Source organism: Mustela erminea, chromosome 6 (assembly GCF_009829155.1).
Source record: "Mustela erminea isolate mMusErm1 chromosome 6, mMusErm1.Pri, whole genome shotgun sequence".
Taxonomy (NCBI): Eukaryota; Metazoa; Chordata; class Mammalia; order Carnivora; family Mustelidae; genus Mustela; species Mustela erminea.
The window spans coordinates 101,614,388-101,639,616 of NC_045619.1; the positions used below are offsets into that span (position 1 = coordinate 101,614,388).

At 41.6% G+C, this 25,229-nt stretch overlaps 2 protein-coding genes across 4 annotated transcripts in view; both read right to left on the reverse strand.

Moving 5' to 3' along the window:
* Window positions 1-25,229, reverse strand: part of CD4 (CD4 molecule) — a 39,179-nt gene that overhangs the window by 2,493 nt on the left and 11,457 nt on the right. For all 3 annotated transcript variants that reach the window (XM_032348940.1, XM_032348941.1, XM_032348942.1), the window contains 3 exons: window positions 2,037-2,195; window positions 1,362-1,622; window positions 673-1,005 (listed from right to left, as the gene is read on the reverse strand). In XM_032348940.1, the coding sequence (XP_032204831.1) occupies window positions 673-1,005; window positions 1,362-1,622; window positions 2,037-2,195 (753 nt within the window). The remainder of the gene's footprint in view (window positions 1-672; window positions 1,006-1,361; window positions 1,623-2,036; window positions 2,196-25,229) is intronic.
* LOC116594077 (short transmembrane mitochondrial protein 1-like) lies at window positions 8,966-10,015 on the reverse strand. The gene has a single exon (XM_032348957.1). It carries the CDS (start codon window positions 9,425-9,427, stop codon window positions 9,245-9,247), a length of 183 nt encoding a protein of 60 aa, XP_032204848.1. The 5' UTR covers window positions 9,428-10,015; the 3' UTR covers window positions 8,966-9,244.

A 25,229-nucleotide genomic window follows, 5' to 3' on the forward strand; every position in this document is an offset into this window, starting at 1 on the left:
GGAGCTTCAGTAGGACAACAGTCAAAATAGTCCACACGAATCCCCCTCTTTGAGCCTCTCAGAGCACATTTTCAAGCAGTTACACAAAGAAAAGACGGGTTTCGAGGCCCAGGGTCTTGGACTTGAATCTTGACCCCAGTGCTTACTATCTGTGGGTCCCTGACAGTGACTCGACAGCCCAGCCCCAGACATTAATTAAATACACAGTAAATTCACAAACACATGTAAAGCTCTTGAATGTGTATGATGCAGAGGGAGCCTCAAGACTTAGCCATTATTATTTGTGGAGTAACGGTGATGGAGGAGATAAGGAAGTCAAGAGCTCAGCGCGAGCCTGACGTTACGCTGTCATACTAAGAGCAGATTCTGTTCTCCTCCTTAGGAGAAAGAGGCCCACAGAGGCAGGGGGCTTAGGCACAGGGCTGGGCAGAGGCAGAATTAGAGCCCTGGTTCCCAGCTCCAGCCCTCTGGGGATTCTCAGCAGAGCCCACCCCGGGCTGGCTCACAGATGTCAAGTCTCAGTTCAAAACCAGCTCCAAACTAGAAGGCCCCGGATCAGCTCCATCAGGGAACTAGGTCCAGGGCTGAGGCCTCCCTGTTGGGGCCAGCCCTGCCTCAGAGCCAGCCCTGGGCCATACCCCTCCACCTCCCTTTCTCAGTCTAGTTCCTCACCTCGCATCACCACCAGATTCACTTCCTGCTGCAGTGTCCCCTTGGCAAGACTCAGGGTCAGGGTTCCAGAACCAGCATACTGAGACGAAGCCTGGGGCAGGATAAAGCTGAGTGGGAGCGTTTCCTTCAGCTGCAGTCTGGGGTGGTGGACCTCTTTGACAAATAGCTTCTTGTTCTCCAAGGTGAAGGAGCTCCAGAGCAGGGAGGAGGGAGCGCCCTCTGCCCGCCACCTCAGCTCTCCGCTCAGCTTTTCAATCTCGAAGCTAAGTGGGAAGGAGAACTTTACCTGCTCCCCTTCTCTTGAATAGACTGTGTTAGAGACCTTCTGGAAACCTGGAGGTGGGAAGAGAAAGAAGCTGGGTCCGGAGATAGGAAAATGAGGGGGTATGGGGTAGGGTAGGTATGGGCTGGGGACAGCCAAGGGATGGAAGGGGAGGGACCATGAGTCTAAAGCCCTCAGGTCACCATCTACCTCTCCCATCCTCTCTGGTCTCTCCACGCCAGATTGTTCCCAAGGCAGCACCTCCTCCCCCTTGGAAGTCCTCATAGAACAGTCCGACTCCGGAGGGGACTGGAGCCTCCCTCTGTGGACCAGCAGTGGACGCAGGAGCAGAGCAGCGGGAGCAGCGGGCGGGTGTGCCTGCCACTGAGGCAGAGGGGAGACTGCAGGGGAGAGGCACCCCTCTTACCCAGCACCAAGATGTTTATGTTGAACACCACTGTCTTCTGGTTCTGGGAGATGGTGCATGTCCAGGTCCCGCTCTCCTGCACGTCCAGCCCCGACAGCGAGAGTCTGTGGCCACTGCCCTTGCTTTTATTCCCTGGACCTTTCCATTGCACGGAAGGGCTGCTACCAGAGGGGGCCTCCACGGTCAGGGTCAGCTGCTGCCCTTGCAGCAGGCGGATGTTGCTGCTGCCACTGCTGCTGCCGGTGTCCCACTTGGCAGTCACTGTGGAAGGAACAGGCCACCTGTGTCACACACACGCTATCCCCCAAGGGGAAGGAAGAAGCCAGGAAACCCAGAGTGTCTCTCCATTACCCCTGCTAAGACCCCCGAGGCAGAGATTCCCTCTCTCCTCCTCAGGCAGGCCTTCTTCCCTGCCTTTCTTGCTTTCCCTCCTTCCTCTGGCTCCGGCCCTTCTCCCCACCCCTCCACCTCCCAGGTTTCTTCCTTTCCCACTGTGAGACGGAGACCAAGACCGGGACCAAGACCAGAAGCCTGAGGAGGGTTTGAGGAGACGCGGGGGCCAGTCTGAGCACTTCAGGACTGTGGAGGAGCCACGAGCAGCTCAGGCTTGGTTTTGGTGGAGGATTGGGAGTCAGGGAGGAAGGCAGTTGGCTGGAGGGCCCCTCATCTACTCACGGTTGAACACCAGCAGCTCCACTTCTTGCTTCTTGCCGTCTACCTCACAGAAGTAAACCCCTGAGTCTGCTGCTTCAAGATTCTTGATAATCAGAGGGAAGGATCCTTGATCCCACAGGTTTTTTTTCGATTCCACACGATTCTTCAGCTTGGAGGCACCTGGGAGCAGAAGTCAGATGGAGGAGGCTGGGGTAGCCTGAAGGCATGACATCCCTGGGGAGGGCAGGGCCCACGACTTTTCTGATCTCAGTCCCTAACTTCCTGCAGAATCAGAAAACCCCAGACCGGTGAGGTGGTCCCATCACCCTCATTTAACTGGCCAAGACAGTATCGCCTTAATCCAAAATAAAATAATATCATCTCCAGAGCGCCACCTCCTACAGGGCCCAATACTTTACATGCATCATCTCAAGTAATCTTCACAACAATTCCAAGAAGTAGGCGCCGTTTTGGCTTATTTTGCAAGTTGTATAGCTGCCTCACCTCGTACTTAGGCCTTGTTGGCAGGTACATGAACCAGTCCAATTTCTTTAGAAGGTAATTTACAATATCTACCGGAATTACAAACGCACACACAAAAATACCCATTCACCAAGAAAGGATAGGTCGAGTAAATTATGGTTCGCTCCTTCAATGGAATGTTGTATGAGAAGAAGGAAGAAGCTATTTGCTGAATGGAATAATAGCTAAGAAACATCATTAACTGAACAAAACAAGATATTAGACAGGCTGCCATTCGCCTACAAAGGAGGAAGAAATTTACCTATCTATAGCTATCTCTTTGCAGATGCTGTGTATAGGAACGTGTATTTCTAGAAGTAAACAGAAGAACAGCGTAACTTTGGGTGCCCCTGGGGAGAGGGAGTGAATACCCCCAAGGACAAGTGGGGGAGTACTTCTCACTACACACCCTTTTCTACCTTTTGGATTTGTTAATAGGGTACAATATTAGACCCCCCCCCAAAAAAAAAAGTGATGGCTGCCCAGAACAGGTCCATCAGTAAATTTCTTAGTGCTGACCAGGAAATTCCCATGTTGACTGGTTAAAGGTCACATTTCTGGGGGTTGAAACTGCAGTTAGGTTAGGTATAAAGTCTTGGTTTACCGATTTGGGGCCTTAATATAAGTGACACGATTTTAGGCCTGTTGCTTTCATTTTAACAAGATGAAAGAGAAAAACACTTTTAAAGGAAGGAATAGCCATCATGGGTGACTGATAGGAAACCAGGGATTGAAGTAGAGGGGAAAAAAAAAAAATCCTGACTCTCTGGTTCAGAAATTGGGGGAGCCAGGAGAGTCAGGGATCAGGAAGTTGAGAAGGCAAGGTGTTCTGGAGGAAAATCAAATCCTAGAAACAGAACAAAACACTGACACAAAAGATGGGAATTTTTAGAAAGGAGCACATTGTTTCAACCTCACAGGCAATCAAAGAAATGCAAATTAAAACAACAATGATATATTTTTCTTTTGAGATTTTATTTATTTATCTGACAGAGAGAGAGATCACCAGCAGGCAGGGGTGGGGGTGGGCGGGAAGCAGGCTCCCCGCTGAGGAGAGATCCTGATGCGGGGCTGGATCCCAGGACCCTGAGATCATGACCAGAGCCAAAGGCAGAAGCTTAACCCACTGAGCCACCCAAGTGCCCCACCAATGATATCAAATTAGCAAAAAGAAAAGAAAAAGAAAAAAAGGAAGAAAAGTGTTAAATAATACTACTCAGGGCTGGCAAGAGTGCTAGTGGAAAAGGCACTGTTAGCTAGACTTAGTGTAAATGGATGGAACCTTTCTGGAAGCCATCTTGGCAGTATATACTATCTATTATTAAAAACTTATACCCAGGGGGCACCTGGATAGTTCAGTTGGTTAAGCCACAGCCTTTAGCTTAGGTCAAGATCCCAGTGTCCTGGGATCGAGTCCCACATCGGGCTTCCCCTGTTCTGCAGGGAGCCTGCCTCTCCCCCTGCTTGTGCTCTCTCTCTCTCTGTCAAATAAATAAATAAAATCTTAAAAAAAACACCCAAAACCCTTATACCTTTAATTTCATTTCTAGAATGTTATCCTTAAAACAATAATTTAAAAATGCAAACAAAAATGTAGAAGCAAATAGGGGCGCCTGGGTGGCTCAGTGGGTGAGCCTCTGCCTTTGGCTTGGTCATGATCCCAGGGTCCTGGGATTGAGCCCCGCATTGGGCTCTCTGCTCAGCGGGGAGCCTGCTTCCTCCCCTCTCTCTGCCTGCCTCTCTGCCTGCTTGTGATCTCTCTCTGTCAAATAAATAAATAAAATCTTTTAAAAAAATGTAGAAGCAAATATAATAGTGTTGTTAATAGGGTACATTAGACAAAAAGATAATGTTTGTATATTATAGTATATTAATTTGGAATATTAGGTTGGCACCAAAATAACTCAAATATTTTTTTTTCTTTCTTCCTATTTAACCCATCCCCCTACACCCACCCCCTCTGGTAACCATCAGTTTGTTCTCTATAATTAAGAGTCTGTTTCTTGATTTGCCTCTCTCTCTTATTTTTTCCCCTTTGCTGATTTGTTTTGTTTCTTAAATTCCACATATGAGTGAATTTATGTGGTATCTGTCTTTCTCTGAGTTATTTCAGTTGACATTATACCCTGTAGCTCCATCCATGTTGTTGCAAATGGCCAGATTTCATTCTTTTTTATGGCTGAGTAATATTTCGTTGTGTGTATATGCCACACCTTCTTTAGCCGTTCATCTATCGATGAACTCATCTATCGATGGACATCAATGGCTGCTACCAAATCTCGGCTATTGTGAATTAATGTTGCAGTACCTATGGGTGCCTGTATCCCTTTGAACTAGTGTTCTTGTTTCCCTGGGTAAACAGCTAGTTGTGCAATTCCTGGGTCGTAAGGTAGTTCTATTTTTAACTTTAAAAAAATTTTTTTTTAAGATTTTATTTATTTATTTGAGAGAGAGAGTGAAAGAGAGCATGAGAGGGGAGAAGGTCAGAGGGAGAAACAGACTCCCCCGGGAGCTGGGAGCCCCATGTGGGACTCAATCCCAGGACTCCAGGATCACAACCTGAGCCGAAGACAGTTGCTCAACCAACTGAGCCACCCAGATGCCCTATTTTTAACTTCTTGAGGAATCTCCGTAATGTTTTCCACAGTGGCTGCACCAGTTTGCATTCCCACCCACAGTGCAAGAGGGTTCCTTTTTCTCCACATCCTCACCCAACTCTTGTTGTTTCTCATGTTGTTGGTGTTAGGTTTAGCCATTCTGATTGGTGCGAGGTGATAAGGCATTGTGGTTCTGATTTGCATTTTCCCCATGATGAGTGACCTTGAGCATCTTTTCATATGCTTGTTGGTCATCTGTCTGTCTTCTTCAGAGAAATGTCTGTGGTCTTTTGCCCCATTTTAGAAAGGATTATCTGCTTTTTGGGTGTTGAGTTGTATCAGTTCTTTATATATTCTGGATACCAACTCTTAATCGGATATGTCATTTGCAAATACCTTCTCCCATTCCATAGGTTGCCCTTTAGTTTTGCTGATTGTTTCCTTCACTGTGCAGAAGCTCTATTTTGATGTAGCCCCAATAGTTTATGTTTGTTCTTATTTCCCTTGCCTCAGGAGACATTTTTGAAAGAAGTCACTATAGCCGATGTCAGAGAAGTTACTGCCTGTGTTTTCTTCTAGGATTTTTATGGTTTCAGGTGTCACATTGAGGTCTTCAAGCCATTTTGAGTTTACTTTTGTGTATGGTGTAAGAAAGTGGTCCATTGTCATTCTTCTGCATGTGGCTGTCCAGTTTTCCCAGCACCGTTTGTTGAAGAGACTGTCTTTTTCCCATTGGATATTCTTGCCTTCTTTGTCAAAGATTAATTGACCATATAATTGTGAGTTTACTTCTGGATTTTCTATTCTGGTTTATTGATTTATGGGTCTATTTTTATACCAATACCATACTGTTTTGATTACTACAGCTTTGTAATATAACTTGAAATCTGGAATTGTGATGCTTCCAGCTTTGCTTTTCTTTTTCCAGATTGCTCTGGCTATTCGGGGTCTTCCATGGCCTATACAAATTTTAGGATCGCTTGATCTAATTCTGTGAAAACTGCCGTTGGTATTTTGATAGGAATTGCATTGAATCTGCAGATCGCTTTGGGTAGTACAGACATTTTAACAATATTTGCTCCTCCCATCTGTGAGTGTGGAATGTTTTTCCATTTCTTTGTGTCATCTTCAATTTCTTTATCAGTGTTTTGTATTTTTCAGAGTACAGGTCTTTCACCTTTTTGGTTGGGTTTATTCCTAGGTATCTTATTATTTTTGGTGCAATTGTATTAAAACAAGTTTTAATGAAATGGAAATATTATAGTAATAACATATTTTATATAACATATTTTAATATATTTTTAAAGTAAAATAACATATTTTATGTGTATTTATATGTATATATAAAATAAAATATTTTATATGTTATATAAAATAACATATTTTATAATAACATAAAATAACATATCTTAAAAGTTGCATGAGAATAGTCTTGACTTTTTAGTTGTGAATTACAAAATTTATACAAACTCATATCTTCCCTTTTCCCTTGCCTACCCTTCTAATATTACTGTAAACAGTTTGGTGTGGATTCCTCCATACTTTTTTCTTTGCTCATACAAATATATGGAGTTTTAAAATTCGAATGGGATTGTTTTTGAGGTACCTGCGTGGCTCAGTCAGTTAAGCATCTGACCTTTTAAAAAAAATATTTTATTTATTCGACAGAGAGAGAGAGAGCACAAGCAGGGGGAGCAGCAGGTAGAGGGAGAGGAAGAAACAGACTCCCCACTGAGCAAGGAGCCTGACACGGGGCTCTATCCCAGGATCCCGGGATTATGATCTGAGCTGAAGGCAGATGGCCTAACCAACTCAGCCACTCAGGTGCCCCAAGCATCCAACTCTTGGTTTCAGCTCAGGTCATGATCACATGGGTCATGGGATTGAGCCCTGCATTGGCTTCCATGCTCAGCAGGGAGTCTGCCTGAAGATTCTCTCCCTCTGCCCCTCCCCCCCACTCTCTCTCTCAAATAAATAAATAAATCTTTAAAACGGCATTATATTAACATACACTTACTCCGCCCACTTAAAATATGTTAGATATCCTTCTAAGCATATACACATGGAGCTTCATTTTTTGTTTGTTTTATTTTGAAATTATGAGAGCTAATCTTTTTATTCTTGATCTTCTAAATCAAAATTTTTATTTCAATATAACTATAGGAAATAATACAGAAATCTCAAGTACCCTTTACCCAGGTTACCCCAATGGTAATAGCTTATAAAATTGTAGAACATCACAACCAGGATATTAGCATTGATACAGTCAAGATACACAACATTTTCTTTTTTTTTTTTTAAGATTTTATTTATTTATTTGACAGACAGAGATCACAAGTAGGCAGAGAAGCAGGCAGAGAGAGAGGAGGAAGCAGGCTCCCTGCTGAGCAGAGAGCCCGATGTGGGGCTCCATCCCAGGACCCTGGGATCATGACCTGAGCGGAAGGCAGAGGCTTTAATCCACTGAGCCACCCAGGCACCCCAATACACAACATTTTCAACACCACAAGGATGTTGCCTTTTTCTAGCCATATCTCCTTCCCTCAACCCCAGACCCTAGATTCCAAACCTCTCCCTCCCTTAGCTTCTGTAATCATTAATTACAGTAATTAATACAGTAATTACAGTAATTACTCCATTTCTATAATCTGTCATTTCAAGAATGTTATATAAATGGAATTACACAGTATATTACCTTCAGTATTAACTTTTTTTAGTTAATTTTTTGGATTGACTTTTAAAAAATTTTTTTTGGATTGACTTTTTTTTTCAGGTTGCTGTATATATCTATAGTTCATTCTTTTTACTGCTGAAAAGTATTCCATTGTATAGATATAACCAGTCATCCACTGAAGGACATTTGCATTGTTTCTACTTGTTGGCTATTATGAGTAAATTTGCTATAAACAATTATATACAAATTTCTGGGTCAACATAAATCTTCATTACATTTCTCCAGGATAAATGCCCAGGAGGGCAATTGTTGGGTTGTTGCATGTTTAGCTCTTAAGAAACTGCCAAACACGGGGCACCCGGGTGGCTCAGTGGGTTAAAGCCTCTGCCTTCTCCTCGGGTCGCGATCCCAGAGTCCTGGGATCGAGTCCTGGGATTGAGCCCCGCATCCGGCTCTCTGCTCGGCTGGGACCCTCCTTCCTCCTCTCTTTCTGCCTCTCTCTCTGCCTGCCTCTCTGCCTACTTGTGTTCTCTGTCAGATAAAATAAAATAAAATCTTAAAAAAAAAAAAAGAAAAGAAACTGCCAAACTTCTTTTCCAGAATGGCTGTATCATTATATACTCCCACCAACAATGCCAGAGTAAACCAGTTTCTCTTCATCTTCACCAGCATTTAGTATTGTTATTATTTTTTATTTTGGCCATTCTGTGTATGATACCTCATAGTGGTGCCGATTTGCATTTCCTTAATGACTAATTATGTTGAAGACATTTTCACGTGCTTTTTCTCATCTCTATATCCTCTTTGGTAAAATATCTGTTCATATCTTTTGGCCATTTTCTAATTGGATTGGGGTTTGTTTTGCGGGGGGCTTGGTATTGAGTTTTGAGAGTTGTTTACATGTTCTAGGCACTAGTCCTTTGTTGGATAGGTCGTTTGCATGTATTTTCTTACATTTAATAAATTATCTTTTCCTCTTCTTAGTAGACTTTTGTAGAGCAAAGTTTTTAATTTTGATGAAGACCAAATTATGCACGTTTCCTTTTAGGGACTGTGCTTTTGGTATCAAGTTTAAGAACTCTTTGCCCAGTCTAGGTCCTGAAAGTTCTCTCGTATGGTCTATAATTTTACATTGAAGTTCATAGTCCATTTTGAGGTTTTTTTTTTTTAGTAATTAAAGGTCACATTTACTAATCTAGTACCATAATTCCAGTCTTAGGCTGTCTCAAGTGGCTGGAAGGAGGAAGGGACAGGTGAGGAAGCTGGAAAAGGGTGGTTCTTAACTTGTGGCCCCATCTGTGCTCTCAGGCAATGCAGGATCTAACAGGAAAATTATTGAGGCTGGAATTTAAAACAAAAACTTTTGGTTCAGATGGTAAGGAGGCCCTCAAGAACAGCAGAATCGGTATATCCAGAAGGCAGTGCTGGAGTCTGCCTCATGAGCTAGGGGGTTTCTTCTTGGCATCCAAGTCCTTTTTTATTTCTTCTGGTTTTTTAGCCAGGTTTGGTATGTCATAGTTCTGAGCCAGATACATTCCAACCACGTTGCCAAGAGTAAATCCAAGCAGGAACTGCAGCGTGGCGTCGGCGAGGAGAGGCGCGAAGGGCGGCTGCCCCATTTTGAGTTTTTAACTAAGGTGTGAGGCTTAGGTCAAGGGTTTGTTGTTGCTGATGATTGTTTTTTACCTATGGATGTCTAATTATTCTAGCACCATTTGTTGAAAATGCTATCTTTCCTTCAATACACCTTTGTATTAAAAAAAAAAAAAAGTCTGTTGGACGTATTTATGAGGGTCTATTTATGGGTTCTCTATTTTGCTCCATTGATCTATGTGTCTACCCCTCGACCAATACCACATAACTTTGATTATTCTAGATATATAATAAGTCTTGAAAGCAGATAGACTGAGTTCTCCTACTTTATTCTTTTTCAAAATTGGCTTAGTTCTTTGAGTTCTTTGGTTTTCCCTATAAATTTTTGAATAATCTTATTTATATCTACAAAAGAAATCTTTCTAGGACTTTGATAGGAATTGTGTTAAACCTGTATATCAATGTGGGGAGAACTGACAGATTTACAGTGTTAAGTCTTCCACTTATAAATATGGCATGTCTCTATTTGTTTAGATCTTCTTTGACTACTTTCATCAGTATTGTGTAGTCTTTAGCATACAAATCCTGTGCATGTTGTTACATTTACCTAAGTATTTTTTGAGCATTTGTAAATAGCATTATTTTTTAAATTTCTGTACACACATATTCATTGCTAGGATACAGGAAAACAATAGGTTTTTGTATTTTTCTCATCTTTTTTTAAGAGATTTTTTTTTTTTATTCACTCGATAAACAGAGATCACAAGCAGGCAGAGAGGCAGGCAGAGAGAGAGGAGGAAGCAGACTCCCTGCTGAGCAGAGAGCCCAACATGGCGCTTGATCACAGGACCCCAAGACCATGACAAGCTGAAGGCTGAGGCTTTAACCCACTAAGCCACCCAGGCACCCTGCTCATATTCTTTTTTTTTTTTTTTTTTTTAAGATTTTATTTATTTATTTGACAGAGAGACACAGCAAGAGAGGGAACACAAACAGGGGGAATGGGAGAAGGAGAAGCAGCCTTCCCACCGAGCAAAGAGCCGGATCCGACTGGATCCCAGAATCCTGGGATCACAACCTGAGCCGAAGGCAGGTGCTTAATGACTGACCCGCCGAGGCGCCCCCCTCTTAACTTCTGTAACCTTACTAAACTCATAGGTCGAGTCTAAGAGTTTTTTTAAAAAATATAGATTCTTTGTCATTTGCAAATTAGGACAGTTTTATTTCTTCTTTTCTAATTACTATTTCTTTTGTATACTTTTCTTGCCTTATTGCACTGGCTAGGGGTTGCAGTACTATGTTGAATACAGGGAGTAAAGCAGATATCTTTGCTCTGTTCCGATTCTTAGAGGAAAGCATTCAGTCTTTCATTATTAAGTATAATATGAGTTGTAAGATTTTTTTAGATGCTTTTTAAATTTTCACTCAGTTTGGGGCCCCTGAATGGCTCAGTTGGTTAAACTCTGACTCTTGATTTTGGCTCAGGTCATGATCTCAGGGTTGTGAGACCGAGCCTCCTGTGAGGCTCCACTCTGGGCATGGACCCTACTTAAGATACTCTCTCTTGGGGTGCTTGGGTGGCTCAGTGAGTTAAGCCCCTGCCTTTGGCTCAGGTCATGATCTCAGGGTCTTGGGATGGAGCCCCAAATTGCATCAGGATCTCTGCTCAGCGGGGAATCTGCTTCCCCTCCCCCCCCCACGTCTGCCTTTCTGCCTACTTGTGATCTCTCTCTCTCTGTCAAATAAATAAATAAAATCTTAAAAAAAGAAAAATAAAGATTCTCTCTCTCCCTCTCCCTCTGCTCCACCCCCAATTTCCTCCCTGCTCTCTAAAAAATAAATAAGTACAATCTTTAAAAAAAAGGTTTTTTACTCAATTTAATGTGCTTTTCTTTTTCTCTTGAGACTTCACTACTGACCCACAGAATAGTGAAAAGGTGTTGTTTTCAAGTGTGTGGAGATTTTCCTGTTATATTTCTGTTATTGATTTCTGGTTTGATTCCATGTGGTCAGAGAACACACTGCATAATTTCAAATATTATTATCTTTGTTTGGATTTTATTCATTTACTTGACAGAGAGAAAGACAGGGAGAGAGGGAATCTATAGGCTAAATATCTTACCAAATTTGGGACATTTCAGCCATTTTTTTTTCAAATGTTTTTTCAGCCCCATTTTCTTTTTCCTCTCCTTATGGGACTCCATTGACACAAATACTAGATCATCTGTTATAGTCTCACAGGTCCCTAGGCTTTGTTCATTTTTTTCCCAGTTTTTTTTCTCTCTGTTGATCAGATTGCATAATGTTTTTTAAAGATTTTATTTATTTGCCAGAAAGAGACAGAGAGGGAAAAAGGAGGAGGAGTGAGAGAGGGAGAAGCAGGCTTTCCGCTGAGCAGGAAGCCTGATGTGGGGCTTGATCCCAGGGCCCTGGGATTATGACCTGAGTGGAAGACAGACACTTAACGAGTGAGCCACCCAGGCACCCCCAGACTGCACAATTTCTACTATTCTATTTTGCAGCTCACTGGCCTCCCTCCTCTACCCTTTTCATTTTGTTGTTGAGTCCATCCACTGATCTTTGTGCTTTGGTTGTTATATTTTTCAGTTCCAAAATTTCCATGTGTTCTTCTTTTATTATATCTTTTACTTCTTGGTTCATTGTTTTCAAGTATGTTTGTAATTGCTTGCCGAAGGATCTTTTACTGTGACTGCTTTAAAATCTTTGTAGCAGAATTCCAATATCTCTTTCATCTCAGTGTGGACATTTACTGATTCTTTTTATTCATCCCACTTGAGATCTTCCTGGTTTTGGGTATCATGAATGATTTTTTAAAAAATAACTTTTTTTTTTTAGTTCATTTATTTTTTTTAGTAATCTCTACACCTAATGTGGGACTTGAACCCATGGTCCTGAGATCAAAAATCACATGCTCCTCTGACTGAGCCAGGCAGGTGCCCTTCATGAATGACTTTTTATTGGAACCTGGACATGTGAGTGTTATGTAATGAGATTTTGGATCTTATTTGAGCCTTCTATCTTAACTGGCTTTCTTTGACATCACTCTAACAAGGGAAGAGAGTGGTGCTAGCTTACTAATGCCAGATAGAGATAGAAATCTAGGTTTCCCTCTCATTCTCCTTTGCCACTAGAAAGGGATGCTCCTTATAACTGGGCAGGGGTAGAATTTCTAGCTGCCTACATGGTCTCCATAAATCCTATGATTGTGGCTTTGTTATTGCGGAGTGATGGTGGAAGTCTTGACTCTCTACTAGACCTCCTCTGAAAACCATCCAGCAAGGAGGGGTGCCCCATGTCTGCTGGGTGGAGGTGAAATCCAGGCTTCTTATGTGATCTTTACTGACTGTGCAGGAGGTTGAGAACACTTGCCACTGGCTGAAGGGAATGAATGGCCCAGGTTTCTACTGGGACCTGTGGGGGTATTGGGGTGCCTCAATAGCCCCAGGAGGGTAGAAGTTTAGGCTCCCTACTCAGCCTCTTCTGGCATGGGAAGGAGCCACTGTTTTTCTTCTGGTGATTGACAGAAGGAGAGCAGTTATCATCTAAAAGTATTTTGTCTTTCTAGGTTGCTCCTTTCCTGGTCCCCTAGTTAGAGAGAGCAGGCTTTTTGTTGAAGCTTATTTTTGTCTGTGTCCATTGAGGTTTCCAAGCTGCTGACTTCTTTAGTTCCAAGATTAGAATATACAAGGTAAAAGAAAACACACCACCTGTTGTTCCTCTGACACTGGGGTCTCTACCAGTCTGTCCTCTTCTCTACAGCTTCCAGAGTCTTATGTTAGTTCTGTGTCCAGGGTTTTCTATGGTACTTAGTGTGCTTAGCACAAAGTAAGTTACTATGGACTGCACTGTATCCCCCTGTCCCCCATTCATATGTTGTAGTTTGAACACTCAGTGTGCTGGTATTTGGAGATGGGGCCTTTGAAAGGTAATTAGATTTACATTTGTATGAGGTCATGAGGTCCTCATGATGGAATTTGTGCCCTTATAAGAAGAGATGCCGGAGAGCTTTCTTCCTCTCTGTCTCTGCTATGTGAAGACACAGCAAGAAGGCACTACCTGTAAGCCAGGAAGAGAGTTCTTTCCAGAACCCAACGGTGTTGACACCCTAATCTTGAACTTCTTGCCTACAGTACAGTGAAAACATAAATTTCCATTGTTGGAGCCCCCTAGTTTATGGTATTTTGTTATGGCAGCCTAAGCTGACTAATACATATGTCTACTCCATTCTCCTAAAAGCCCTTATTTTTTTCATTACCTGAATAATTTTCCATCACTGTACCATAGTTCAATTCTTTCCTCATTAATGGATATTTAGTTGAATTTTATTCTTGTGTATTATAAGCAATGCTTATAACAACATCCTTGCACAAATATCATGACCTATTCACAATCTTATTTCTGTCAAGTAAATTTTCCAGAGTAGCTATTACTACATAAAAGAGTTATAATTTTGTATTTGTTAAACTTTGGGAGATTATTTTTAAAAATCAGTCTAATAATTGATTGTCCCATCATGATAAAATGTTATGGAGGAGTAAGATAAAAGGTAATACAGCATGATATCAACTATGTAAAAATATATCTATTACATTATCCACACTGAACAAAGCTTGGAAAGAAATATATCAAAATGTTAACAGAGGATATCTCTGAATGGTGGAAGTATGCATGCACTTGATTGTCTTCCTTATTCTTTTTTGCATTTGCCAAATATTCTGTAATGAGTATGTAATACTTCTTAAATGTGGAGGAAAAAAACAGTGACATCAATAAAATTTACATAAAGGAAGTAACGTATTGGAAGGTGCAAATTAATATATAGTCAAATTGTATAGCAGATGCCATTTGAAAAAAATTTGCATAACACAAAGATATCTAAAGATGAAGCTGACCTGGTCCACCAATTTCACTTCTAGGAATTTATCTTACGAAGACATATTTGCATATGTGTTCGGAGATACACAGTTTGATTCACTGTTTGTGATAGCAATAAACTGAAAACAGCCTGAATGTGCGACAATATGGGTCAGTCAAATAAATCATGGTATAATTATGAAAAAGAACTCGCAGTCACTGAAAAGAAATGAGGTAGAAATAGAGACAGACAGATGTAGATATATAAACACACACGCATATGAATATAGAACAACCTTCAAAATATCTGTCTAATTTAAAAGAAAGAAAGCAAGGTTAGAAGCACTACCTGAAGGTCTCTTTTGTTTTCCACTATATTATATCCCCAGCATCTAATGTAGAACATTACTTGGTACTTGTAAGCACTCAATGCATACATATACATATATGCATACATGTATATGATGAATTTATTTTATGTAAGAGAAGAAGGGACTGTATACATATATGGATAGATCATCTCTTGAAGGAAACACAAAAACTGGTTAAAAGTTGCTTCTCTGGGGCACCTGGGTAGCTCAGTGGGTTAATCCTCTGCTTTAGGCTCAGGTCATGATCTCAGGGTCCGGGGATTGAGCTCAATTGGGCTCTCTGCTCAGCAGGGAGCCTGCTTCCCCCTCTCTCTGCCTGCCTCTCTGCCTGCTTATGATCTCTCTCTCTCTGTCAAATAAATCAATTAATTAAAAAATCTTTTAAAAAATGTTGCCTCTGGAGAAGGTAACTGAGAAATAAAATCAAGAGTAGAGAAAGATTTGGGACACCTGGATGGCCCCGTGAGTTAAACCTCTGCCTTTAGCTCAGGTCATGATCTCAGGGTCCTGGGATCGAGTCTCACATTGGGCTTTCTTGCTCAGCAGAGAGCCTGCTTCCCCCTCTCCCTCTGCCTGCCTCTCTGCCTACTTGTCATCTCTATCTTTCTGTCAAATAAATAAATGAAATCTTAAAAAAAAAAGAATAGAGGACAATTTATTATTACTCATTAAAAATGAGACAAAAGGCCCAAAATGGAGTCACTTAAGCCTAATCCTAACATCTGCCAACCAAGACTCTCCTAGGAATGTAATCTTTCACCAGTCAGTCTAGAGTTACCTACCTGGTCAGCACTAGTAAGGAAGTCTGCCTGATACACCCTTTCTGTCCCTCTTAGGAGGGTGACCTTGCCTGAAACTTGCACTCTCTGCTAATAAACTTTTCTTTGGCCCACTCTCTGCCTTTAAAACCTATCCTTTTGTACAGCTCCTTGGAACCCCTTTCTTTCTTTCTTTTTAATTTTTTTTTTTTAATTTGACAGAGAGAGACACAGTGAGAGAGGGAACAGAAGCAGAGGGAGTGGGAGAGGGAGGAGCAGGCTTCTCACCCAGCAGGGAGCAGGATCCCAGGACCCTGGCATCATGATCCAAGCCAAAGGCAGATGCTTAACAACTGAGCCACCCAGGCACCCCAATCTTAGGTTGTTTTTAGTAAGATTTGATCATTTTCATAGATATTTATGGCTTCTGGGCCATAGGATGTTTACTCTTACCCCTTTTATTCAACATAGTACTATAAGTCCAAGCCACAGCAATTAAACAACCTAAATAAATAAAAGGCATCCAAATTGGTAAGGAAGAAGTAAAACTATATGCAGATGACATGATGCTATATATAGAAAACCTAAAGACTCCACCAAAAAAACACTAGAACTGATAAATGAATTCAGTAAAATTATAGGACACAAAATCAACGTGCAGAAATCTGTTGCATTCTTATATACTAATAAAGCAGCAGAATATGAAATTAAGAAAACAATCCCATTTACAACTGCACCAAAACCAATAAAATATCTTGGAATAAACTTAACCAAAGAGGTGAAAGACGTGTACTCTGAAAGCTATGAGACACTGATGAAAAAAATTCAAGATGAGGCAAAGAAATGTTAAGACATTCCATGCTCATGGATTGGAAGAACAAATATATTTTTTAAAGATTTTATTTATTTATTTGACAGATAGAGATCACAAGTAGGCACAGAGGCAGGCAGAGAGAGAGGAGGAAGCAGGATCCCTGCTGAGCAGAGAGCCCTATGCGGGGCTTGATCCCAGGACCCTGGGATCAGGACCCTGGGATCAGGACCCTGGGATCAGGACCTGAGCCAAAGGCAGAGGCAGAGGCTTTAACCCACTGAGCCACCCAGGTGCCCCAAGAACAAGTATTTTTAAAATGTCTATACTAAGGCATCTGGCTGGCTCAGTCAGGAGCATGCAACTCTTGATCTTGGGGTCATGAGTTCAAGCCCTATGTTAGGTATGGAGATTACTTAAAAATTAAATAAAATTACAACAAAAAATTTAATAAAATAAATTGTCTGTACCACCCAAAGCAATCTATAGATTTAATGCAATCTTTATGAAAATACCAATAGCGATTTTTACAGAGCTAAAACAAACAATCCTAAAATTTGTATGAAACCACAAAAGACCTCAAATAGCCAAAGGAATCTTGAAAAAAAAAAACCAAACCTGGAGGTATCACAATACCTGACTTCAAATTATATTACAAAGTGGTAATAATTATATCAGTATGGTACTAGCATAAAAATAGACACATAGATCAGTGGAATAGAGCAGAAAACCCAGAAATAACTGCAATTATATCATCATTTAGCTGGCTCAGTCAGTTGGGCACCTGCCTTCAGCTCAGGTCATGACTCCAGTGTCCTGGGATTGAGTCCCACATCAGGCTCCTTGCTCAGCACGGAGCCTGCTTCTCCCTCTGACTGCTGCTCCCCCTGCTTGTGTTCACTCATGCCCTCTCTCTCTTTCTGAGAAATAAATAAATAAAATCTTAAAAAAAAAAAAGTCCTAAATGTAAGACTTGAAACCATTAAAACCCTTCCCTCCTAAATTTTAATTTAAATTCTATTTAGTTAACATATAGTATAATTTTGATTTCAGGAGTAGAACTTAATGATTCATCAGTTACATATTACACCCAGTGCTCATCATAACAAGTGCCCTCCTTAATGCCCATCACCCATTTAGTCCATCTCCCACCCACCATGAAACCATAAAAATCCTTGAAGAGAGCACAGGCAGTAATCTCTCTGACACTGGCCATAGCAACATTTTTCTAGAGATGTCTCCTGAGGCAAGGGTAATAAAATCAAAAATAAACTATGGGGACTATATCAAAATAAAAAGCTTCTGCACAGCAAAGGAAACAATTAACAAAACTAAAAGGCAACCTAAGAAATGGAAGAAGGTATTTACAAATGACATATCTGATAAAGGATTTATAACCAAAATATATCAAGAACTGATACAACTCAGTGCCCCAAAATCAAACAATCCAATTAAAAAATGGGCAAAAGACATGAACAGACATTTCTCCAAAGAAGACATACAGATGGCCAATAGACACATGAAAAGATGCTCAACATCACTCATCATCAGGGAAATGCAAATCAATGCAAATCAAAACTACTATGTATTATCACCTCACACCTGTCAGAATGGCTAAATCAAACCTCAAAAACACAAGAAACAACAAGTGTTGGTGAGTACGTGTAGGAAAAAGAACCCTCTTGCACTGTTAGTGGGAATGCAAACTGGTGCAGCCGCTGTGGAAAACAATATGGAGGTTCCTCAGAAAATTAGAAATACAACTACCTTCCAACCCAGGAATTGCACTCCTAGGTATTTACCCCAAAATACAAGAACAAAGGGTGCCTGGCTGGTTCAGTTAGAAGAGCATGCGATTCTTGATCTCAGAGTCATGAGTTTGAGTCCCATGTTGGATACAGAGGTTACCAAAAAAAAAAAAAAAAAACTTTAAAAAAATGCAAGAACACTAACTCAAAGGGATTCATTCACCCCTATGTTTACTGCAGCATTATGTACACTAGCCAAGATATAGAAGCAGCCCAAGTATCCATTGATAGATGAATGGAAAAAGAAGATATGGTATATATATAATGGAATATTATTGAGTCACAAAAAAGAATGAAATCTTGCCATTTGGAACAACACAGATGAAACTGGAGAGTATTATACTAAGCAAAATAAGTCAGTCAGAGAAAAGCAAATACCGTGTGATCTCACTTGTAGGTGGAATTTAAGAAACAAAACAAACAAGCAAAGAACAAAGGAAGAAACCAAGAAGTAGGCTCTTAACTAGAGAGAACAAACTGATGGTTACCAAAGGGGAGGGGTTGGGGCGATGGGGGAACTAGGGAGTGGGATTAAAGAGTACACTTATCATGATTAAAAAAAAAAAAAAGTTTCAAAATTCCAAAATGCCTTCCTTAAAAGGTATTCCTAAAACAAAGGACTATAAGAGTGATGTAACTCCTACTGAGCCCCTCGGTCCTTTATTTGAGTGCTCATTCTAGTAATCCTCCGCCTGAACTGGCTTTCCACTCTGAAGAGACTACAAGACCGTAAATAAAAGTCGGCCAGCTGAGGGACCTTACAGATACCCCCATACTATCCTCAAAAGGGAGACCCTCCCTTTTGTCTGTCTGGACCCCTCCCAGAGTCATTGGGACTCTATGGGATTTTTTTAGTAAAGGGCCATGTTATTCACTTCAAGCAGCCAAGGGAAAACTAAAATTAAAGCTTTTGGAAAACTTTGCCAAATTCTGGTAGATACCCAAGCTCCATACAGATGGGATCCTGGAAAAACTGGCAGAAGCCAGCTCAAGGTGAGAACTCCTACCAGAGTCAGTTCTGTATCTCTGAGTGTAGTATGGAGTAGGGAAAGAAAATAAAATATCTCTTGCACCCTCTTTGTGGCTACCTCTAGAGTCCAAGGGGCTTTAAAAGGATTTTTTAAAAGATTTTATTTATTGATTTGATAGAGAGAGCAAGCCCTGGGGGAGGGGTAGAGGGACAAGTAGACTCCCTGCTGAGAGCAGAGTCTGCAGGCTCCTTTCCAGAACCCTGATATCATGACCTGAGCTGAAGTCAAATGCTTAACCGACTGAGCCACCCAGGCAATCCTAAAAGGATTTCTTTTAAGTTTTTCAGCCTTCTCCCTTATGCTAAGATGAAACTTTGTGTCCGGAGAGGGTTCTGGAGCAATTTGAAGATAATGTGATTGGATGGCCAGGTGGGTTTCTCACTATCGTTTAGGCTACAACCCAGTTCCTTGGGGAATTGAGAGCAGCTGCCTTTACCTTCTCTAGAAATAGTGCAAAATCCACCTATTCTTATATCAATCCCCAAACCTTCCCTATTTATCTCAAAAGGCTTGTAAGTACTGTAAAAATTTTTGGCTTCAGAAAATAATTCTTCTTAGGGGAACTTGCATTCTTTCCCTGTGCCTTTGAGATGTAAGTATTCTGCCTATCTATAAACTTTAGGGAGGTAATTCTTCAGAAGAAAAGCAAAAGGGGGAGAAATGAGACTTGGAGAAATGAAAAAGATTGTGTCTCACCACTAATATATATTTTTAAGATTTTATTTATTTATTTATTTGACAGAGAGAGAGAGAGCACAAGTAGGGAGAGAGGCAGACAGAGAGAGGGGGGAAAGCAGGCTCCCCGCTGAGAAGAGAGCCAGATGCAATCCCAGGATCCTGAGACCATGACCTGAGCCTAAGGCAGAGGCTTAACCCACTAAGTCACCCAGGCACCCCTCACCACTAATATTTATAAAAAGCTTTAGCCATCCGAGCAGGTAATCTTAACTTTTTCCAACTGTTCATTATAAGCTAGTAAGTTTTGCATTATCATACCCATCTCATGGAAGTAACTGAAAATTGCAAACTATAAGGTCTTTGCATCTGTATGGATGTTTACATGTGTCTATATCTATATATATGTGTGGCATTTTCTACCTCCAGATGGCATTGTCAAAATTAATTTGTGGAAGAACTCTATTTAATGGGGCTAAAGAAAATTAAGTGCCTATATGAATTATATATTCCCAAAGTTATTAGAAATGTAGTAAAAATGAAACCAAACACTTTTCAGGTTCACATGATCTGAGGTAATCTTTAGTAATTAAAAGCTAGTTTACAATTGTTGGTTTAATTAAAATAGACATGTCTGTAGAATTATCAACATTAAAAACAGTGCAGGGGTGCCTGGGCGGCTCAGTCAGTTAAGCGTTTGCCTTAGGTTCAGGTCATGGTCTCAGAGTCCTGGGATAGAGCCCCATGTTGCAGGGGCAGGGTAGGTGGGTGGAGAGGTGGAGTGGGGAGGGGAGGGTCTCTGCTCAGTGGGGAGTCTGCTTCTCCCTCTCCCTATTCATGCTTTCTCTCTCTCTCTCTCTCTCTGTCTCAAATAAATAAAATCTTTTTTAAAAATTTAAAAATTAAAAAAATAAAAACAGGGGCACCTGGGTGGCTTAGTCATTAAGCGTCTGCCTTCAGCTCAGGTCATGATCCCAGGGTCCTGGGCTCGAGCCCCACATCAGGCTCCCTGCTCAGCAGAGAGCCTGCTTCTCTCTCTCCCACTCCTCCTGCTTTTGTTCCCTCTCTCCCTGTGTGTGTCTCTCTCTCTGTCAAATAAATAAAATCTTAAATAAATAAATATAAAAAACAATGCAGACACACAACTTTTATTCTACCTGGGTTAACTAGTCAAATAAGTTCCTGTTATCGCTGTTAAAAAACTTGTTTGTGGGGCACCTGGTGGCTCGGTCAATAAGGGTCTACCTTTGGCTCAGGTCCTGATCCTAAGGTCCTGAGATCAAGCCCAATATCAGGTTTCAAGCCTGTTTCTCCCTCTCTCACTCCCCCTGCTTGTGTTCCCTCTCTTGCTCTCTCTCTGTCAAACAAATAAATAAAATCTTTATTTAAAAAAAGAAAGCATATATTTCTAGAAACTGTAAAATGTATTTGTACCTCTGCCAAGCCAGATGTACATCTGTACATCTGAGACTCTTAATCTCACAAAACAATCTGAGGGTTGCTGTGGCGGGAGGTGGAGAGAGGGTGGCTGGGTGATGGATGTTGTGGAGGGTTATGTGCTATGGTGAGTGCTGTGAATTGTATAAGACTGACGATTCACCAACATTTACCCCTGGGCAAATAATACATTATATGTTAATAAAGGTAATTAATTAAAAAAATAAGGTTGACTTTATGAAGCCAAAAAAAGCCCCTTGAAAAAACTGAGCTGGTACCTTATTCATAAGGTTCCAGCAAAGCAGTCTTTAAAAAAAAAGTTTATATGGTCAATCACTATTCATGCAGCACTTATGTAAATAATCAGACCAAGTTTAATGCAAACAAATTAGTTTTATTGTGATTATCTTTGATAAAAATGGGGCTAATTATAGAGACAAAAATTATGTTTGCACTTTTGTCCATATTAGATTCAAACCCTATTAATTTTCTCCCATCCAAGTACTAACCAGGCCCGACCCTGCTTAGCTTCCGAGATCAGATGAGATCGGGCGCGTTCAGGGTGGTATGGCCGTAGACAGATTCAAACCCTATTAATTTTCTTTGAGGTTCTCTTACATACCTGTATATTGGACTGGGTCCTGAATTCTTCTAGAGTCCTCAAATATCTGGTTGCAACTCTCCAAACTAACATTTCCAATTTTCTTTCCTCCTTTTGATTTGGAATCACTGAGAACAAAGACTGCCTTTGAATCTCCTTGGATGGTACTAAATCAGGTCCTCTTTGCTACCCAGATGGCAGCCAAACTTCAGGGACCTGAGCCTTGGGGACATGTCTTACAGCTGAGGAAGTTTCCACCTGCCACCTGGCCCTGTGCACCTTAAAATCTTTTAGCTGGAGACCTCAAAATCAAATTATCTAAGAAGAGGAGTAGCAGACTTTGAGATAAATTGCTCCCACCCAAGAAGCTAGATCAAGACTTCACACTTAGGGGCACCTGGGTGGCTCAGCAGGTTAAAGCCTCTGCCTTCGGCTCAGGTCATGATCCCAGGGTCCTGGGATCAAGCCCCGCATTGGGCTCTATGCTTGGCGGGGAGCCTGCTTCCTCCTCTCTCTCTCTCTCTCTCTCTGCCTGCCTCTCTGCCTACTTGTGATCTCTCTCTGTCAAATAAATAAATAAAATCTTTAAAAAAAAAAAAAAAAACTTCACACTTAAGCTTAACATGACACTCTTTCTTCCTCTCTTTCCTTTACTCTGGCATTGGCTTGGAAAAATTGGCATTGGCTTGGAGATCATCTGGATCTCCCAGGTCATTGGTCATTGCTAAAGGGGGTAACCCTTCAGCCTGCTGGAATTGTCATAAAAAATTCTGATCTGTCCATGACGCTAGAGAGCCCCTGGTCCATTTCCCTGTCTCTGGTGAAAAACCCCAAACCTGAAGAAGAGACAGCAGGCAAGGGTAATCAGAAGAAAACCACCCATGTGGTCTACAGACCCTTAAATTTCACTGGTCTCCATGATAGTCACCTTTCCAGTCCTGAACCACAGACTCAAACATGAATTACCAGTAGGTATCCCTGATTCAAAATTAGCTTGGTAGATCAGTGTTCCCCAGCTAGTATTACATGCAAATGAGGATACGATACAATCAGGAACTTCCTCACTCTTGAAAATATTACAGAATCCACTATTAAAATAATAGCTGACCAACAAAAATCCTTAGATTCTCTGGCCAAAGTGATTCTTGATAATAAGGCAGACTTTAATTTTCTCTTTGCTAAGCAAAGAAGTGTCTGTACTGGCCAGTACTACCTGCTGAGCCTGGATTCACAGTTCTAGGGAAGCTGAAACTCCGTTACATAACGTCACTGAGCAAGCTACTTGGCTTGAAAAGGTGACTCTTTTAATGGGGTCTTTCTTTGCCTTGTTTGATTTTTATTGGTTTGGGTCTTAGGGATCATGATTTCAAAGTACACTCCAAACACTGGGAATTCTCCTGCTTATAATAATCATAGTAGTCTCCCTGGTGCACTGTATCTTCTTAAAGACTTTACTTTGTTGCTGTTGGTTTTTTTAAAGATTTTATTTATTTATTTGAGAGAGAGAGAGAAGGCATGAGCAGGGGGAAGGGCAGAGGGAGAAGGAGAAGCAAAGTCTCTGCTGAGTGGGGAGTCCAACCCAAGCCAGAGCTCAATCCCAGGACCCCAGGATCATGACTTGAGCCAAAGGCAGATGTTTAAGGGACTGAGCCCCCCAGGTGCCTCTCTCTCAAAGGGTTTAGATGCCTTTGAAAATGGATGTCTCCTCTTCCTGTCTCTGTCCAGTGGGAGAAAAGACCTCCATTTTTGGCAAGGAGGTTCTTGCTGTGGCCCCCAGAGGGACGATTCAGACACGCACACGTGTCCACTCTCTGCGTTTGGACATGAAGAAAAGGGCTGGATCTTTATTGATCCAAATAAAGTTTATTGACCCAAATATTTGCTGTTGCTAACCACCAAGCAAATGATCTCCCTAAGACTGGAACATCAGAAAAGGAACAAAAAGAACCACCAACTTCAAAATTGTAAGCCTGAAGTTATAAGCTATGAATGTCACAGAGATTAGGGGGGAGAAGTCATGACCTGTGAGTACCAGACAAAGAATCAACGGAAACTTCAAGAACTTCAGAGCAGGAGCTGGGAGAGCCGCTAATGTCACTCTCAGTTTAGCTGAGAGCTGTGATCAAAGAAGGGAACTGTGAAAAAAGACCCAACAGGACCAAAATGGCGTCAGTTATGCTAACCCCTACATCAGCAAACCAAGACTTCATACCTAACCTAATGCAGTTTCAACTTTTCCCAGCAACATAATCTTTAATGAGTCAATCTGCAATTACCTGGTTGGCTCTAGTGAGGAAATCTGCCTGACAGACCCCTTCTGTCCCCTCAAGCAGGTGACCTTGCCTGAAACAATGCACTCTTTGCTAATAACCTTCCTTTTCCCACCCTTTTTCTGCCTTTAAAAACCTTTCCTCTCTACAGCTCTACAGAGCTCCTTTCTGTTTGCTAGACAGGATGTTGCCCAATTTAGGAATCACTGGAAAAAGCCAAATAGATCTCCGAATTTACTCAGGTGAATTTTGTTTTCAACACACTGGGTATTGTTTGCATGGTTTTAAATGTTTACCATGTACCTGTGTTACTTTTTCAACTCATTTTAATGTTAAAATTAATAAAAAATAAAGCCTCAGCTGAAAGTCTGCCTATTTCAAGCAATTCAGCAGAATAGAATTCTAGGACAAGAAAATCACTTGCAGAGTTTGTGGGAGTGTTCTGAGCTCTGCCCAGGAGTGAAAATTACATAATGGGCATCAGGAGCCCATAGGCCAGGGGAGGACACAAGTTAGTATGATCACAGAGTCTTCTTATTTATTTATTAGATTTTATTTATTTAAGATAGATTTTATTTATTTAAGATAGAGAAAGCACAAGCATGGGGGAGGGGCAGAGGGAGAAGGAGAAGAAGGTTCTCCACTGAGCAGGAAGCCCAGTGCGGGGCTCGATTCCAGGACCCCTTGATCATGACCTGAGCCAAAGGCAGAAGCTTAACTGAGCCACCCAGGTGTCCCCCATAGGGTCCTCTTTAAGAAGCTGTTTGATGGAGAGGACATGGGCAAGCCAAGGGCCGTTAACCTGCTGATTTCTGCTTTGTGTGCCTATATCAGAAAGAGATCAGAGTTTGGGGTTTTTGTTAATTTTAGGGAATGGCTTTGGGTCAATAAAGATCCAGCCCCTGGGGTGCCTGGGTGGCTCAGTGGATCAAGCCTCTGCCTTCGGCTCAGGTCATGATCCCAGGGTCCTGGGATTGAGCCCCACATTGGGCTCTCTGCTCAGCAGGGAGCCTGCCCCCCCCCAACCTGCCTCTCTGCCTACTTGTGATCTCTATCAAAAAGATAAAGAAAATCTTTAAAAAAAAAAAAAGACATTAAAAATAAGATTAGGGACGCCTGGGTGGCTCAGTTGGTTAAGCAGCTGCCTTCGGCTCAGGTCATGATCCCGGCGTCCCGGGATCGAGTCCCACA